The following is an 18,359-nucleotide window of genomic DNA, read 5'->3' on the forward strand; positions in this document are numbered from 1 at the left end:
TGTATGCTGTGAAGAGGGCAACCAAATCCATTGGTTGCTCATTTAAATTATAATGAGTGTGTGTGCTTCACATTGCATATCTCTGTCAGGTTTAGAATTGGATTACTGGGGCTTATGGAACGCTTGGTGCTGTGGGAGGCAAAGGGTGTAAGGTGATGGCATGGAAATGTTGTTTGAAGGCCAATTTTATTTTCCAGAAATAAACTTTAATCACGGCAAAAATATATGCAAAACATAAACTGTGCAAAAACTCTTCATACATTCTCAATGTCTATACATTCAATAGTGTCATACTCAGTGGTGTTCGCACCTATCTTTAGACAAAACACCCTTGCCACTAGAGGCCTCCTGAGGCGATATATATTCCCTTGTTTGAGGGATGTCCCCACCAGACTCTGCCCTCAATGTTCAGCAGCGGAAGGACTACAGACTGTGGAGGTCCCCCACAGAGCCTTGGTGTTGGCTGTACAAAGCATCAGTGGGTCCCTCACCATATACTCTTGCAGTATAGAATGGGGCAGTGGGCAACTTTCCTTGATGTGTATCTCACTGTGCTGGAAGACCATCCAGTTTTGGGCAGACCAAAGAGCGTCTTTCACAGAGTTTATGATCTTGCAGCAGCACGGTGTCAGTGTGTCTCTGGGAATAGCCCTTAAAACGGAGAGTCCTCTGTTATAGAGATGCTCAGGATGAGCCATAACAATTAACAAAAGTATTTAATTCTGTGCCCCTGTTTTCCCCACCCCACCAACCAGACTCTCACTCATCTGGTAAAAGACTCCACATCTGCTCTAGGGTGGGATTTGTGTTCTGCCTGTCAGAGGCAATTAGTATTCCACATGAAAATCTTGCTATGAGGGGAAAAAAACACTGCTTTTTTATTTCTTCCATTCCTGTAACCCTGCCAATTTATCCTTGAGTAAACCTGTTGTTTTTTTTTATTTGCTTCTGCCGCATTTCAAGATAACAACAACCACACCCCCCCCCCCCCTCAAATTTCCTGTGTTCAGTTGTTTCTCTTCGGAATGCAGTTTTGAGGCACGTACAATGGTCATATTTGTAACAAGCTATAAACAGGAAATGGCCCACCCACCCCATCTGGGTGGATAAGTTGCTTTGGATTTGACAGGTAGAGTTCAAAACAATACTGTGGGATCTTTAGGGAAGAACAGGAAAGTATCCACCAGTTCCGAGGCAATATTTGCTGCTATTTGAGAGAGACTTGTTGTGTGATATTTGATTGCTATGCTTCCAACGATATAATTGTAACTGCACTTCAAGCAACTGTCAGCCGGCTGTGGGACATCCTCAGGTTGTGAAAGGTGCTGTGAGAAAGGAAGTTAATTCTTTACCTTGTTCTTTGTTAAGTTAGTTGGTGATACTTTGCTATTATCCGCTGTTGAAAAATGGGGCATGCCTCAGAGAAAAAATGTTCCTGTCAGTGAATGTTCCTGCCCTACCGTGGGAGATTTCATTACCCTAAGCTGCTGACTTGCGAGTGTTGGAATGAAGAAGAGTAGCTTCCTTCCTTATGCTGTTTTGTTGTGGGAAGAGGGGGGGGGGGATTGTAAGAGTGTTCCCTGTGTTGTGATGCTACCCTGTTGCTGGGATGGGGGTGAAATCTACCTTATGCTGGAGAGGTGGATGGGGTTTTACCTGTCTTTCAGAAGTTGGGGGGGGGGGGTCTCTTGCTCTGTGTTGCGTTGCTTACTTGCCCTGCAATGCTGCTATCTTGCCAATAAGGTGGAGGGGTTCATTGTGCTGCTCTTTTGCCCATTGTCTGTGACTTGTGATAGAAGTGATTTGGCGCAGCCTTGTCCAGTTATCTGGAGTTCCTCCTCTGTCCTCAGACTGCCGAGTACATGGCAATCTTAAAAGAAACTCTGGATAAGTTCCTTCCTCTTGCTAGGAGGCTTCAATCAAAAACAGCTGTTGGCATCAAAGACCCTGGTCCTGTGCAGATTCTGGGCTGTAAATAATTTCCCATGAACCTTAAGTATTGCTAGATATTGCAGTTTTTCTTGGCTATTGTGATTGGAATCAGTTCAATGCACACTACACAATCGTTTCCTGTGTCCATGGGAAAATTTGAGCATTCCCAATTTATTTCCTGCTTTCTCTTCTAGTTTTATTGGTATTGAACTTCTGGTTTATTTAATGCATATGGACTAATGTAAAGCATCGGCTTTGTGGTGCTGTGGTATTTAAATCACATTATATTTGAGTACATTGACTATGAACAATTGAATATCATTAGTTTGTTTGAGAACTTGCCAATAATAATAAACTACTAAATTATTTTCATCCATCTGGCTTCATTACCACTGGAATTTGATGTTTGGAAATATATTGCCAATTCCTTTCTCATCGATCTAAATACTAGGGCTCCCTTCCCAAGAGCTCTTAGAGTACTTTCACTCAAAGGCCTGCAGCTTCTTGTTGCTACATCAAGGCAAGTCGAGTTTATGCCAAGGAAATGTTGCTTGCAGCAGCATTACAGGCACAGACTCAACAAACACTATAAAACATAAGTTATACATAAATTCTGCAAAAAAAGAAAGATTGCAAAAAAAAGACAAATTGAAGACACAAATTTTTTAAAAGTCAAAGGTAGTGCACGAGGTGGTCTGCAGTTCCGTTGTTGATTCAAGAACCTGAATAGCGAAAGGCCTGGATAGAGTCGATGTGGAAGAGGATGTTTCCACTAGTGGGAGAGTCTCTAGGACCAGAGGCCATAGCCACAGAATAAACGGATGTCACTTTGGAAAGGAGATGAGGAATTTATTTTGTCAGAGGGTGGTGAATCTGTGGAATTCATTGCTACAAAAGGCTGTGGAGGCCGTCAATGGATATTTTTATGGCAGAGATTGACAGATTCTTGATTAGTAAGGGTGTCAGGGGTTATGGGGAGAAGGCAGGAGAATGGTGTTGAGAGGGAAAGATAGATCAGCCATGTAGACTTGATGGGCCAAATGGCCTAATTCTGCTCCTAGAAATTATGAATCTGATAGTTGTAGGAACACAGCTGGCCTGTATCCACATCCAAAGTATAAAGATTTGACTAATGAGAGATATGGTAGAATTCATGGTACAGTCAACAACTTAAAAGAAAACTTCAGGCTATTTGTGAAATGGATGGGGTTTTTGTATGTTTTGTTCCCCATCTCTCTTCCCTACCAATTGTCCTGCTCTTTTAGTGCCTTTTCCGATAATATGTTCAACATTTCGGTATAAGCAGAGGATTGCACGTCCAGTTCCTTTCATCTCAAGTTATAAAAGACCAGCTCAGCCGCAGCTTGAGTTTCTGGGCACCACCCATGCTGAAAGATGGAAAGGCTTTTGAGAGAGTGCAGGAAATATTTGCGAAAATCATTTCTGGGATGCGGAATTTTTAGCCATGTGGATAAACTAGAGAAGATGGTGTTCTTTATCCTCAGCGCAGAGAATGTTTCGGGGGAATCTGATAATGATATTTTAGAATCTTGGAGGGTTGGGCAGAACCAGTTCCCATCGATGAAGGGGGTCAAGAACTACGGACAGAGAAAGGAATGTGGAGGCTGCAGGAGAAATAAATTATAGAAGGTTATGCTAAGGCAAGAGCAGTGTGGTTTTGGTGTCAATGCAGAAGTATAGTAATATTTGCAAAAATATTGCGAAAAGAGGATGGAGAGAGATCACTGCACATTATCTCTTAATGATATGCTTCATTTCCTGGCACTGTAAGGCAGCAACTCTACCGCTGCACCACCGAGCACCCCTGTTTTGGCCAAAAACGCTAGGAGAACTATCCTACCCCTCTTTGAGGTAGTATTAATGCTCTGGTCTTTTATGTCTACTAGAATGAGCAGATCAGGCAGTGATTTGAGATTACTTAAAAAAAAGTATGACTGCTGTAAATTTAACCAGTGTTATGCTTGATGTGTTGTGTATCCATGTGGGTTGTATGTTCATGTGTGCACAAGTCAACTAGTGGGTGGAAGTGAGAGCATGATAGTGATGTGTGTGAATGTGAGAGAAAGAGTGTAAGGGAGTGCCTGTAGGACATGTTAAAATCCAAAGTAGATTTCCACTGCATTGAGCCAAATAGAATGTAGTTTAAATGAGTGTAGGTCAAGCAATGGAATGAGAGGGGAGTATGGCCTTGCGCCAAGAGGAACATTTGCAAATTTCCTGTTTATTCCAGCATCCGTCCACTCCGTGAGTTGAGCCAAATTATCTAAAGGTACTCGTAACCCAAGACTAAATACAGAAGAGAAATGGAAGGTGTAGCTTATGAACAACTCTGGAGACCATGGTATACTGTGGCTGCCTCAGCGGTGATGTTGAAAGAACTTCTTCCAGCTTGTGTGGGTTTTAGGTTATGTGGTATTTAATTCAAGAGTTACTTTACTGTCATGTACCTAGTGAAGTGCTTTGTTTTTCATACTATGCAGTAAAATGAGTGGATGAGAAATTGGAATACATAGAACTAATGTGAATGGATGATCAATGGTTGGCGTGGATTCAAAGGACCGAAGAGCCTGTTTCCACGGTATATTTCTAAACTAAAAAACTAATTGCCGTATGCACTAGTACAACAATGAAATTCTTGCTTGCTGCAGCTTTACAGGCATGTTAACACATCAACTCAACAAATAATTTATTAATTTGTTGTGTATTGCATATCTATCTTCTGCTAAATCTATCTCTAAATCTAAATCTAAAATCATAACCAGCATGCCAGCTGGTTAGGTAAGTAAGTAGTGCAATCTATACAAAGATAGACACAAAATGCTGGAGTTACTCAGGGGGACAGGCAGCATCTCTGGATAGAAGGAATGGGTGACGTTTCGGGTTGAGACCCTTCTTCAGTTCTATGTTTTCCAATTCCTCATTGACTCATTTTATTCCAGCATTTTGTGTCTATCTTTGGTTTAAACTAGCATCTGCAGTTCCTTCCTACCACAATCTATACAAAGTCTGTAGTAGCTCATTGCTGAGGTAGGGTTGTGGTTAAGGCGCACAAGGTGGTTCATGAACCTGAAGGTTGATAGGAAGGAACTGTTCTTGAACCTGGAGGTAATAGTTCTCTGGCTCCTGTACAGCTTACTATTGGTAGCAATGAGATGAGATCTTTCAAATTGCTTTGTTTATAAAGAAGCTTTTGGATATGTATTCACAATTGACCGTCCTGTGACTGGAATCAATATCGAGGCCATGTTTAATAGCACCTGTGTTAAAAGATCAGCCATAATCTTGTTCAATGGCAGAGCAGGCATGAGGTGCCAGCCAGAATGCCTTACTCCTACTTTTATTTCTCGAGATACATCTAATTCCAATTACAGGATTTCAAATATTATTGGAGCAAGATGCTGCTTCTCTTGCACTCAAATCTTGCAATATTTGAATTTCTGGATTATAGAACAGTACATCACAGGAATGGGCTCTTTAGTTCATGATGTCTGTGGCGATCATGATGATGACATAAACAATTCCTTCTGCCTGCACGCGTTCCATATCCTTCCATTCCCTGCATATTAATTGAATATAGAACAGTACAGCACAGGAACATGCTCTTTGGTCCACATGTTCCTGTCGAACATAATGCTAATACATGTGTCTATCTGAAAGCCTCTAATGCTATTATTGAATCTGCTTCCACCACCCCTGGCATCACGTTCCAGGTACCTACCATTTTTGATTGCGCATGTGCGTTCCCCCCCCCCCCCCCAGTCTTTGGCATTTCCACCATGGGGGGAAAAGGCCACACCTATATTATCTATCACTCTCATCTATATACTAAAACTCTAATTTGTTTGTTTGTTCCTGAACTACAGCCAAAATGGTACATGATAGCACGACAATTTTAGGCCCGCCTCACTCACCGTCGTCCCTTTGGTGCTAATGGAAGAAGTTTCATTGAAATCGGTGTTATATATTTTAAATTATTCATTTAAAAGTTTAAATCTATCTCCTAGGGAGGGGGGAGGGGAGGAGTCTCCTTGGTCTCCTACCCCCCAGACAAAACAATCCAAGTTTGGCCAATCGCTCCTTATAGCTAGTACCGTCTAATTCAGGTAACATTCTGCTGAACCTCTCTTCCACCTTCTCCATTAGTACATGCCTCTCTTTTATTTGTTAGCTCACGAAATGTGGATACTACTGGCAACATTGACATTTGTTGCCTGACATTAACAGAGTTAAGCGCCAACCATATATCGCTGTGAATCAAGAATCATGGGTCAGACAAGTTAAGGACAGAAAATGTTATGATGAGCAATAGCAAACCAGACAGGTTAATATCATCAGTCCAGTTGTTTCTATAATGTCCATTGGTGAGGTTATTCAAAGTTATCATTTCAGTGACTTGTTTAGTAACTTAATTGTTGTGCTGCATGTCCCCATAAGTATAATCCTACATTGCGACAATGTCTAGCCCTCTCAAGTATTTTGTTTGTTTATGAAGAGTTTTAGGACCTCATTTGTGTAATTTTTTTTTGCTGGAGAGCAAAGGACCTGGCTGCACAACATTTCCGGTCCAGGCCACTAACACTGTTGGTGGCACAGCAGTAGAGCGGCTGACTAGCAGTCTGTCCGTCTTTTTTTTGTTGAGTGTCGGTGTTGGGATGATTTTTATATATATTTTTTTGGTTGTGTATGTGTGGGAGGGGGTGGTGGTGTGTGGGGGGGTGGGTGGGTGTGGGGAACTTTTCTCTTCCTCACGGCGCGGGGTGCGGCTCGGCTGCGGGGCCTAACATCCCCCGGTGCGGCTTGGCCGCTGGACTTTACATCCCGGTGCGGCTTGGCCGCTGGACTTACATCGCCCGGTGCAGCTCGGCTGCGGGGCTTAACACCGCCCGGTGCAACTCGGCTGCGGGACTTTACATCGCCCGGTGCAGCTCGGCTGCGGGGCTTAACACCGCCCGGTGCAGCTCGGCTGCGGGGCTTAACACCGCCCGGTGCAACTCGGCTGCGGGACTTAACACCGCCCGGTGCGGCTCGGCTGCGGGACTTTTCACCGCTGGTGCGGCTCGGCTGCGGGACTTAACACCGCCCGGTGCGGCTCGGCTGCGGGACTTTTCACCGCTGGTGCGGCTCGGCTGCGGGACTTAGCTGCGCAAGGCTTGGTCGCGGGCCTTTCATCGCCCGGTTCGGCCGCGAGACGTTTCAGCGCCCGGTGCGGGGACTGTGCGGGTCGGTCGGGGACGAGCTGTCTGTCCGTGGGCGTGGGGAAGAGAGGGGAAGTTTTGTTGCCTCCATCACAGTGAGGGGGTGTTTGGAGTCACTGTGATGGATGTTTGTGTTGGGGTTATGTGTCTTGTGTTCTTTTTTTTTTCTATGACTGCTATGTAGTTTCGTTCGGTACTTCGGTACCGAACGACAAATAAAGCTCTGTTATACTGTTATACTGTTATATCTTGAATTTCCTCCCTCTGCTAGTTTAATGGATAACAATATCCATTTGAAGAATTTGGTGTTTTCACAAATACTTTATGAATCCAGTAATTAAGTTTATTTGAAGAAGAATAACAACCCATAGAGTTTTCATTGTTGATTACAATATACTAAATCACCATTTTCCAGGATTTTTTCCAACTTGACATCTTTCCAGTTGACTAGTAATGTGACCTTGCAAAGTGTACAGAGAATATTTGCCAGAATGGTATCAGCATTGACGGATTTTCGACTCGGAACTAGCCGGGCGTGGACCTGTTGGGTCCAAACCTCTCCTGCGGGCTTGGCAATCCCCGTTGGGTGCAAACCTCTCCTGCTTGCCGGCAACCCTCTGTCCAAACCTCTACTGCGGGTCCGGCAACGTTCCCCCAACTGACAACCTGTGGATCCGTTGCCGGCCAGGGAGTCTCCCCCGGGGCCAGGGGTAGGCGAGGAGGAAGAGGAAAGGGGAGAGGGAGCCACTCACCTTGGCCCCTGGCGGCCATCGTGGCGTCCAGAACGACCCATGGGACCTGTTGGGTGGAAACTTCTCCTGCAGCGGCAGCTCGACGGTGATGGCCGTTGCTTTGCAGTGGCGGCGGAGCTCCCCCTATTCCCCCCTCCTCCGCCTGCCCCCCCAACTCACCCACTCCATCCCCCCTCAACCCCCTCCATCCACCCCTTATCCCTCCATCCCCCCTTATCTCCCCATCCCCCCTTATCTCCCCCCCTCTCACTCACCATCTCCATCCCTCCTCAACCCTTGATGCTGCCCTTGATGTGTATCTATCCTAATCCCATTCACCTTACCCCTCTATGCCTTCATCCATCAAAATGACCTTTAAATGAGTTATTGTAACTCCCTCCACTATCTCCTCCAGCACCTCATGCCAAATATTCACAATTCTCTGATCTTTAGATTTCTCCCTCTTATCTTAAACCTGTGCCCTCTAGTTTTGGACCCTCATGTGGTCGGGGAACCTTTTCTGACCAGCTATCTGTACACCTCATGATTTTATAAACATCTACAGGGTCATCCTTGGCCTCCCTCATTCTAGTAAGAATAAACCCAGTCTATCTAATGTCTCTGTATAATACGGCCATCCATTTCATCCCATTTGCTCTGCACTCTTTCTATTGCTTTCACGTTCTTCCTGTAGTGTGGCAATCAGAACTGTACACAATACTCTTGAGTGCAGTCTAACTAAAATCATTACCAGAATGGGCTGACATGTTTATTGGTAAAAGAGCCAGAAAAGAAATGAAATTTGTTCTAATGCAGTAAGTTGTTTTGACCCAAGATGCAATGTCTGAAAGGACAATAGAATCAAAATTTGGTACGAATGTATGCAGGGGTCTGGAAAATGGACGTTCTGTTGGTCTCTCAAAAAGCCAGTAAAGGTATGATAGACTAAATGGCTCATTCTTTGCTTATTTACCATTTTTCATTTTATGTTTCTGTTAGCGTGGCTGACTTTTCACAAAACAAAAGATTGTGAAATAGAAGTTTTCTGCAGAAAATTGTATTTTGCCCATTCACCTGATGTTGCTGGTGAGATCGGTAATGGTTTGGTTGTAGCTCTGGCAGATTTTTTTTGCTAACTGTAGAGTCACCCCTCAGTAAAAAGATCCAATAGTTGTTGGGAACTTATTCAAGGAGATTTAGTTCCTACAGTGCAAGAAACGATGTTGTATAAATCATAGACCATTTTAATGAAGAATTGTCAAACAAAATGTTCTTACTCTTAATTTGATTGGTTTGCCTATTTTATAGATGCTGCGCATGATGCATTTTAAAATTATGTACAGATGTAAAATCAGAATTTTTCCAAGCACTGCAGGCTAACAGTGCAGTTATTAAACCGCTCACTGGAAGTTTGGGTTTTGAATTTAAGTTAGCAGGGAGCTTTTTAATTGGCAGGGCATGGTGCCTGTCTTCACCCAGTGTGACAGGATCTCACCAGGAAATGACTGGATGTCTCTTTACTGAGCTTTTCCAGCAGGATATCTAATTCACAGGATATCCAGAAAGTTTCATTCGGATTATGACAAGACGTGACACAAACATTCCCCAGAAAGCATAATTTTTGAACTTGAGTCCAAGAAAACCATGTCTCAGAATCCCAGTGTACAAGAGGCCATCATGCCTGCACTGGCTATTTAAACATTCAGTCTTCTGCACAGTTCTTTTCCATCACCCTTCAGACTTCTTTTTTTTCCCCCTCCAATTGCTTAGCCAATTTAGATTTGTAGATACATTAAAAAAAAGACCATTCCATTCATTTATATCTGCCAAATTTTAATTTGGATTCCATTTTGATTTTGCCTGCAGTACCCTCCAGATCATCACAGCTCACTATGTTTACCCTCCAAAAACAAAATGCACTCATTTGTAAATTATCTTTTGTGAATAAGGAGGGGAAAGAGTAAAGTTAAAGCCGATAATTAACCGTGATCCAATTTAATGATGGAGCAGGTTCAAAGGACTGAATGGTCAGCTGCTTTGTCTTGTGTTCTATAGTGTGCGTTACAGCATTATTAATTGGTTGTCGTCCTTGGATAAATGACTTCTTTCTTTACCAAATCCTTTTTTGCAGCATTCTCTTTGCGTCCCCCAGTCAGAGGAGAGAGGGTGGAATAAATATAATTCTCACACAGGCTGCATATTATCTGTGGCTTCATGCTATTAGCAGATGCTTGAAACAAAAGGGATTGCGGAAGTTGTAATCTTGAGAAAATAACAAACTGTTGGAGGAACTCCGCAGGTCAGGTAGCATTTGTCCTAAGGCAGTCGGGATACAGTCTCAACTTGAAAAGTCGACTATTCCTTATCTCCTACTGATGCTGCCTGAGCAAGATGATGGTCTTTTGGGTTTAACACAAAAATTGTGTACAGTTGGAGCAAATGAACAAAAAAAAGTTGGTTGCTTCATTTTTTTTGAGTTGGAGTGATGCGGATGATTGATGCAGTTGTGGTTGCCCTGCGTGCAACACTTTTTTGGGGGGAAATATGTTGTCACCAAGTGTCCGTTCTCCCCCCTCAGCAGTGACTTTAGCCCTTGGGACGTGTTTAAGGCTTTTTTGCCTAATGGTGAAAATCTAAGCAGCTATCTGGGTAACTTGATCTCTCTCTCTCTGCTGTGTCCCCACACTATGATTGATTGGTATTGAATATTGGATTATAATGATGCCATCTGTCACCTTCATAGAAAGTTTCGTCCAGCATATGTGCAATGTAGACTTGCCTGCGGTTTGAGCTTTAGTGGAGGGGGATAGAATTTGGTATATAATAATAAACAACGTTCATTTGTAGATCAGCTTTTAACACAGAAAATCATCATCAAATTGTTCGATGGAGTGACTTGCATGAAATACAAGGGCAACCTATTAGAGTCACAGTCATTCAGCACAGAAATGACCCCTTCCCACATAGCCCATACTGACTTTTTACCCATTTATTGCAAATCCCATTATCCCGCACTAGGACTGTATCCTTCTATGCCTTGTTAAAAAAATAATTAATCAGAGAGGTTTTAAGGAACATCTTGGAGGCAGAGAGGTTGAAATTCCATGCTAAAACCCTCAGCAGCTGAAGTTACAGCCATTGTAATGAAGTCATTTAAAATTGGTGACTGATAAGAGGGCAGAATTTTTAGTAGCCCTGAGATCAGAGGGCTTTGGGGATGGATGAAGTTACAGAGATGGGAAGGGGGTGAAATGCAAGAATTTCATCTCTTCCACTCCCCAGCTGTAACACAAACGTGCAACCTGTTCTGGCACAGAGTTTTTGCAATAAAGTTCAGAGAAGCATTCAAAGCAATAACAACAGGAAATCTTTGAAGCATTCAAAGGGTCAGGCGTCATCTGTGAAAAGAGAAACAGTTAACGTGTTCAGGTACCTGAGTATTAACTGTCTCTCTCTCTCCATGGGTGTTGTCTAGCCTGTTGAGTGTTTCCAACATTTTCTGTTTTTATCCCTTTACATGCATTTTATTTTTGCCTGGATTCAAGTTAAATGCGGATAAATATGCAAGGAAAAAGGAATAGGAGGATATCGTGAAGGGATGAGATGAAAATTGATAGCTGGAGGATTGTGCAGAGCATAATTGCTCCATCCACCATTGTTCCTATGGTATGTTTTTTGCCATTTTAATTCTTTATGTTTGGAGATACAACGTGGAAACAGGCCCTTCAGCCCACCGGGTCTGCGCCGACCAGCGGTCCATGCATATTAATACCATCCTATGCATATTAACACTATCCTACCCTAGGGACAATTTTTACATTTACCAAGCCAAATAACCTCCATACCTGTACGTATTTGGATTGTGGGAGGAAATCGAAGATCTCAGAGAAAAAACCCATGCAGGTCATGGGGAGAACGTACAACTCCGTACAGACAGCACCCATAGTCGGGATCGAACCCGGGTCTCCGGCGCTGCATTCGTTGTAAGGCAGCAACTCTACCGCTGCGCCACCATGTCTTTCATCCATTATCTAAACATGATTTTCAAATCTTTATTTTTCTGAAGTGTATGCAAAAAAGGATAGGATCTATTCACCAAAGCCCCCTTGCGATCAGGGTGTTGTTTGACCGTCAGAAGGGATTAATTAGACTAGACTATATGCACGCATTCGATTCTTGCAGACAGTGAAGGTTCTTTATCCTGATTGCAAATCCTGAGAGTCATACAGTTTGTAAAATAGCCCTTCGGTCTATGACCAAGATGCCCCATATTAAGCTAGTCCCATTTGCCCAGGTTTGGCCCATATCTCTCTAAATATACTGGTCCCTGCCCAGTGTCTTTTTAAATGTTGTTATAGTACCTGCCTCAACTACTTCCTCTGGCAGCTCGTTCCATATACCCACCACCCTCTGAGTGCAAATTGCCCCTCGGGTTCCCATTTAAAGCTTTCCCCTCTCACCTTAAACCTTGGATAGGTTTTTTGCCTCGGCTGACCTGTGGTTCACATCTTTGGGACACTACAGCCAGTGAAGTACTTTTGGAGTGTAGCCTCTGTTGCAGTGTTGAATAAATAGCTGCTGGTTTTCTACAAATACCAATGTGGTAAGGACCATATCATCTGTGCTTTGTGAGGGATTGATATAAGCTTGACCAATGAAGGACAAGTTGAGCATTTTGATTTTGGCCCAAGGCCTAGGCGGAGTCCATAGAGCCTTGGGACCTTCAGACTCCAGTCAGAAGCAGGGTCCCAACCTGAAATGTTGCTTGTCCATTCCCTTCACAGCAGCTGCCTAACCCACTGAGTTCCTCCAGTACTTTATGTTTTGTCCCAAAATCAGTGATGGTCCATGTGTTGTTTGACAGCATGATAGTTGTTACTGGACCCTCAATGCAATGGCACAATTTAAATTCACTTCCAATCTGAGTTTGAAAATCTACGTCACCTGTAGTTAATGATGGAGGTACATCACACAATCTTTAGCGTGCCAATATGTGTTTTTTCAGAAGATCTGGAAAACCATTCAGTTTGGGAACGGACAGTAGTGGGGACAGAACGTTGGATGGCCCACTGGACACTGTGTAATAAGTTCATCAAATGTTGCATGGGGGAATAGATGATTGGGAATGAAACCTGAGCGATATGTTGACAAATTGTGTGAGTATAATGATATGCCTGGTGCACTTAGTATTGATAAGCTCATGTTCTAATAAACAGAATAAAGCCTATTTCTGATAGTGGTGGTATCTGTGAATGGTAAGTTAAAAAAAAACCTTCAAATAGCACCAGCCTAGCATTCACAGATCCATGCTGGTTCCTGGACCATCAACAGTTCAACTCTTCATCCTTGTGCTCCTGCCTCCCCTCCCCTTCTTTCCTTCCTTCCCAGAGCTTCTGGACTCTGAACTACACCCCGCAAAACATCGTCAGTTTTCTCTGCTCCATCAAGAAGTCTGCTGGAATTAACACCCTGTAGGTGTTAACTGGCCACCACTCAACCTCTGCCTCCTTCACATCTATCTCTCCATCCAAGTCCTTGATCTGCACCTGCTTTTTATCAAGGTTTTATGTCAAATGTTGATCTCATTGCTCATGTGAAGCAACATTAGTCGTAGTATCTTGTAGAAATGCAAGTTGTTATTTGATTGTGCTGTAATACTAACAGATCACCCCCCTTCATGTCTGTGTTATGCCTCGACAATTATTTTTGTGACTAAATGCAGTATCCTGGAAACATTGATTCCTCATCCAGGAATCAAAATGTGTATAATTGGAAATGCAACTGATGACAAAAGTCTAATATCCCCTCCACTCCTCCCATTTGTGGTTGTATTTTTCTCACTGAGTTTTGCAAAAGCATTACTTCTCATCAGCTGTAGACTTGTTAATGCTTGGAAAATAGTCATTATTGTGCCATGTATTTTGTGCCTTTCCCTGCCTTTTCTCTTCTTTGCTATTAATTATCCTGATGTTCTGTTAACTGGAAGATTCACGTAGAAGTGTTTAGTTGAAGCACCGTGATGATAGGATTTTCCCTTTGGCTGCTGGGTCTGGAGAATGTGGACATGGGCAATGGGTCGGTTCCACTAACCCCATAACTGGGATGTTCTGTCCTAGTGTCAGAAAAATGCCACTGGCCTTTTAATAGGTGGATTGTTTTTAAACCCTTTTCCCTTTTTGAATCCGTGTTTGTTGCCATAGGGGACGAGGAGAGGGACGAGAAAGAAGGGGAGGGAGAAAGTCAAATGGATAGGAGAGGGAGGGGAGAGACAGAGGCAGACAGAGAGAAAACGTGGGTCAGATGGCGCAGGGGAGAATTGGATGGGGAGGGTGAGAGAGAGTCGAATGGGGGAAGAGAGTCGAATTGGGAGGGGGTAGAGTCGGATGGGGAGGGGAGTGGGGGAGAGAGTCGAATGGGGAGGGGGGTGGGGGGAGAGGAGTGGGGAAAGAGAGCGATGCACAGCAACCGATGAGATTGCATTGTTCTGTATCCGGTAGACCCTGATAACGTCTTCTGCAAGTCTCGTTTTTAAAGCGTCTCCAACACTGAACATTCCGGTTGTTTAGAGGTTTAAATTGCACGGCTCTGTTGAAAAATATCTCTTGCTTGCTTCTAGCATCATTGCTTTGTGGTTACGAGGTGGAGCGGGTCACGTTTGATTTCTTCCTTCCCTTTCTACTCCTCCATCCATACTCCCCTCTGCAGCTGGGGCAGAAATATTACTCCCTCAAGGAAATCAATACAATTAGTAACATCCGGAGTACACTCGTGGTTTTATTAACGTTGGGTGACCTCCACTTTATTTGTCTGCGACCGTGTTCAATCTGCTTGGATTGTATCTGGTTCAAAATTGATTTGTTGTGTTCTATTCTGTCTGTAACGGTACAGGGACTGGACAGTCTGTCCTGATCGTTAGTTGCGTTGTATACAGCTAATCTTTGGTTCTCTGCAGCGGGGGATGGGGTTAAACCTGGGATTGACTGTCGCTGCCTCGGGGGAGCTCCCTTATTGTGAGTGAAACGTGCTGATTTTTGGGGTAAGGTCCCGAGAGAATTGTTCTCTTTCCGCGGTATCTATACTCCCGCCTACAACCACCTTGCTGGCTGGCGTCTCTCCCGAGAGCCCGTGACCATGTATTGGCTTAATTGAAGTTCTGCTTAAAACATCAAACCATAAACCACGCAACAAAAAAAACCCAACACATTTTCTCTTGTCTCTTGCGATCTGTGGATTATTTAAGAGCGCTTCTGATAAATGGAGATAATTTCGCCTCTCGCTCGGTCAGTCTAACTTTGGGTTTCACGCGGTGGGCTAGTGAGGATCTGTCGTTCTCGTGGCTTCGCTCTTCTGGGTCAACTTCAGGGTGAGGTCTTTGCAGTGGAGGGTGAGTGAAATAAATTCCATCCGCAGACACTCGATGCAACAATCAAGATTTCACATTATAATCGGCCATGCGTTTTAGCACTCCCCGCGCCCATCTACCCCCAAAAAGATTGTTCAAACGATTTGCTTTTTGTTAAATGCTGATCCGCCTCGCTGTCCAAAACTAAAACCTAATACAAATGCAAAGTATTCTGCGTTCTGGAAATCTGTATTAAGTTCGGAAAATGCTGCAAACAATGGAGGTGCATTTTATTCGGGGAGTTTTATCATTAAAGTTCAGTGGCTCCTTATGGACCGAAAGTTGTCATGAATACTCGAGAGAGATGTGGAAACAAGTAACTGCAGATGCTGGTTTACCGAGGGAAGGCACAAAGTGTTGGAGTAACTCGGTAGGTCAGGCAGCATCCCAGAAATATACATGGATTGGTGACATTTCTGGTGGGGACCCATATGTGGGGAAAAATTAATTTAGATTCTGAAATGTTAACACCACTTCTCTCTCTGTAGATGCTGCCTGACCTCTCATTCATTTACAACTTTAGGCATAGTACACAGCATGGAAACAGGCCTTTTGGCCCAACGTTATTCTACCTCTGTTATCAGGCTACCTCAGTAAACGTTATTCTACCTCTGTACAGTCATTCCGTAAACTAGCTACTTTCTGATTCACCTTTGCCCCATTGTGGTCATTTGACTTTGTCTCTGTAACTGGTGCACTACAATACTTAGAGCTATATTCTGCACTCTGTATCTACCCCTTTGCTCTACAATTGTACTTGTGTTTCACTTTATTGTATTTATATACAATATCTGATTTCTGATTTGATAACATGCAAAACAAAGCATTTCACTGTACACGTGTCATTAATAAACCTAAACCTACATGCATCCATGCCTATCAAGATATGATGGGGGATGTTCTGTTGCCTATCCTTGCTGATTGCAGTCTGCGTCAAGGATCCAGTTGCAGAGGGTGGTTCTGGGTCCTCTGTCCAGGAGATGATGTGCCAGAAGTAACTCAGCAATGTGTGTGTTGCATCAACAGGAGTGGTGGTGTTGGCAGACACTACTGTGGCATTTAAGAGGGTTTTAGCTGGGCACATGGTAATCAAGGGAATGGAGGGAGATGGAGGGAGGGAGATGCAGGCGAAGATTAGTTTAACTTGACATCATCTTTGATGTGAACATTGTGGGCCGAAGGACCTGTTCTTCTGCTATACTGTTCGATGGTCTGTGTAGTTTGAACTTGTGTCCCAAGATGGATTTGAACTTGTGTCCCAATTGTTCAAGATATCTTAATACTATTAAACTCCTATTGCTTTTTACCATCATTTGGAAAGTATTTTGAACAATAAGGTCCTTGACATAAAGATCAGAGGACAAGATTTGAGTGCATTAAGAGATAGTACTTACCGTGCTATTGACTAAAGGTCAAGGCAGTAAAAATTGTGCGTAGAAATTATTTAAAAAAAATACAAATAATGATGTGGGAACTATTAGGAAATTTTGCTTAAATTGGATTTCATTAACCCAGGTGCATATAAATGAAAGGTATATTTATATACAATTTGTAGGTTGTTGTTTCAAATTTAATGTGCAGTTCTTTTGTTTAAATTTTACTCACCTGAAATTCCTCCTTTCACAGTGCCCGCAGAGCTATCCTTTGAAGAGCGAGAGGAGTTGGAGAACATTAGACGAAGGAAGAAGGAGCTAATGGCTGACATTGAGGTGAGTTGGGTTAGCTTGGCTGTTGCATCTGCTTTAATTGTGAAAGTGATCACTGTGCTCCTCCAACTGTGACCTCTTGTGTATCCCCCCTCACTTGCCCTACTTGGTTCGTTGGACACTAAATGGAAATCCCTGAAGATTTTCACTTTAAGAGCATAAGTATGTACCCCTTCAAAGCATTCAGTTAGTTGTCAATTATAAATCTCCTCTGGCCCAGTGTAAACTATATTCCCCTATTTTTGATAATGTTCTGTGAAGCACATTGAGATATCTTACTATAGTGGGCACAATATATATACCGATTGTTGTTGCATAGTAGCAGATTAAAGTTTTGTGATTTTATTTTTGAAATGGCCTTGTATCTCAGTCATAGACTTATTTTGGAGTCACAAGGAATGGCAGATGCTGAAATCTTGGGCAACGCAGTGCCTGAGAACCTCAGTGGGTCAGGCAGCATCTGTAGAGGTAATCAATGGACAACGTTTTGTGTCAGAACCCTTGTACGGACTGATTCTACCTTGTTTTTTTCTGATGGACTCACTTTGCATTGAGGTTAAATTGAATTTACGTCTATTGATTTTAAGGACTCGGTCTTCTTTGCATTTTTGCTGTGAAGTGGAAAATGACTTCAAATTAAATAAATTGACACCTGTGGATGTTTGTGTATATTTGTGGAGATGGGTACGTGTTTGGGTAATGGCAACGCAGAACCCAGGAATCTACTGGGAATTTCAGAACACCTTTGTCAGAGAGATTTTTAATCTTGGCTTTGGTCTACATGTTTGAAATAAATGCACATCTACATTGGAATTGATCGAATGGCAGATCCAGATCGAAAAGCGTAGTCTAATTGAAATTGTGCTCTAGCTCTCTGTCGCTGTGGCAACCACATTTGGCAAGATAATCACAGAGGATTAGAATTTATTTGAAGTGACAGCAATAGCATTTTTATGTCTGGCATGTGCATGGTATTGCATTTTTGCAAATGCTGTATTTTAATGTCTGCCGTTTCCAAAATGTGCACAGAATAATACAGTCCATTTGAACCACACTCAGTCATGACCTGGGATGATGTTTACTTAATATGCTCGGAGTGTGGGTGTATCAGGCGAAGCCTCATTCATTGACAGTCCCTAAGCAGGTGGTGGGAGACTTTTTCTCTCAACTGCAACAGGCTTTGTGGGTCAGTTTTGGCATTGCAGTGGGAAGGGTCAGGGTCAACATTTGCAATATCTATTCCATGTTGCACGTGGTTTTATTTATGCTTTATTTTTAAAACACAGTTACTGTCCTTCCAAATGAGAAAACTTAATAAACAGAGGTCATTTTTTTTTTCTGAATGGGTGGGTATATTGCCATGAAATTGTGT

At 43.0% G+C, this 18,359-nt stretch overlaps 1 protein-coding gene across 1 annotated transcript in view; it reads left to right on the top strand.

Moving 5' to 3' along the window:
• LOC144604033 (cytohesin-3) overlaps positions 1-18,359 on the top strand; it is a 68,416-nt gene that overhangs the window by 18,688 nt on the left and 31,369 nt on the right. Inside the window, exon 2 of the mRNA XM_078418054.1 lies at positions 16,908-16,990. Coding sequence (XP_078274180.1) covers positions 16,908-16,990 — 83 coding nt within the window. The remainder of the gene's footprint in view (positions 1-16,907; positions 16,991-18,359) is intronic.

This window comes from Rhinoraja longicauda, chromosome 21, assembly GCF_053455715.1.
Source record: "Rhinoraja longicauda isolate Sanriku21f chromosome 21, sRhiLon1.1, whole genome shotgun sequence".
Lineage (NCBI taxonomy): Eukaryota > Metazoa > Chordata > Chondrichthyes > Rajiformes > Arhynchobatidae > Rhinoraja > Rhinoraja longicauda.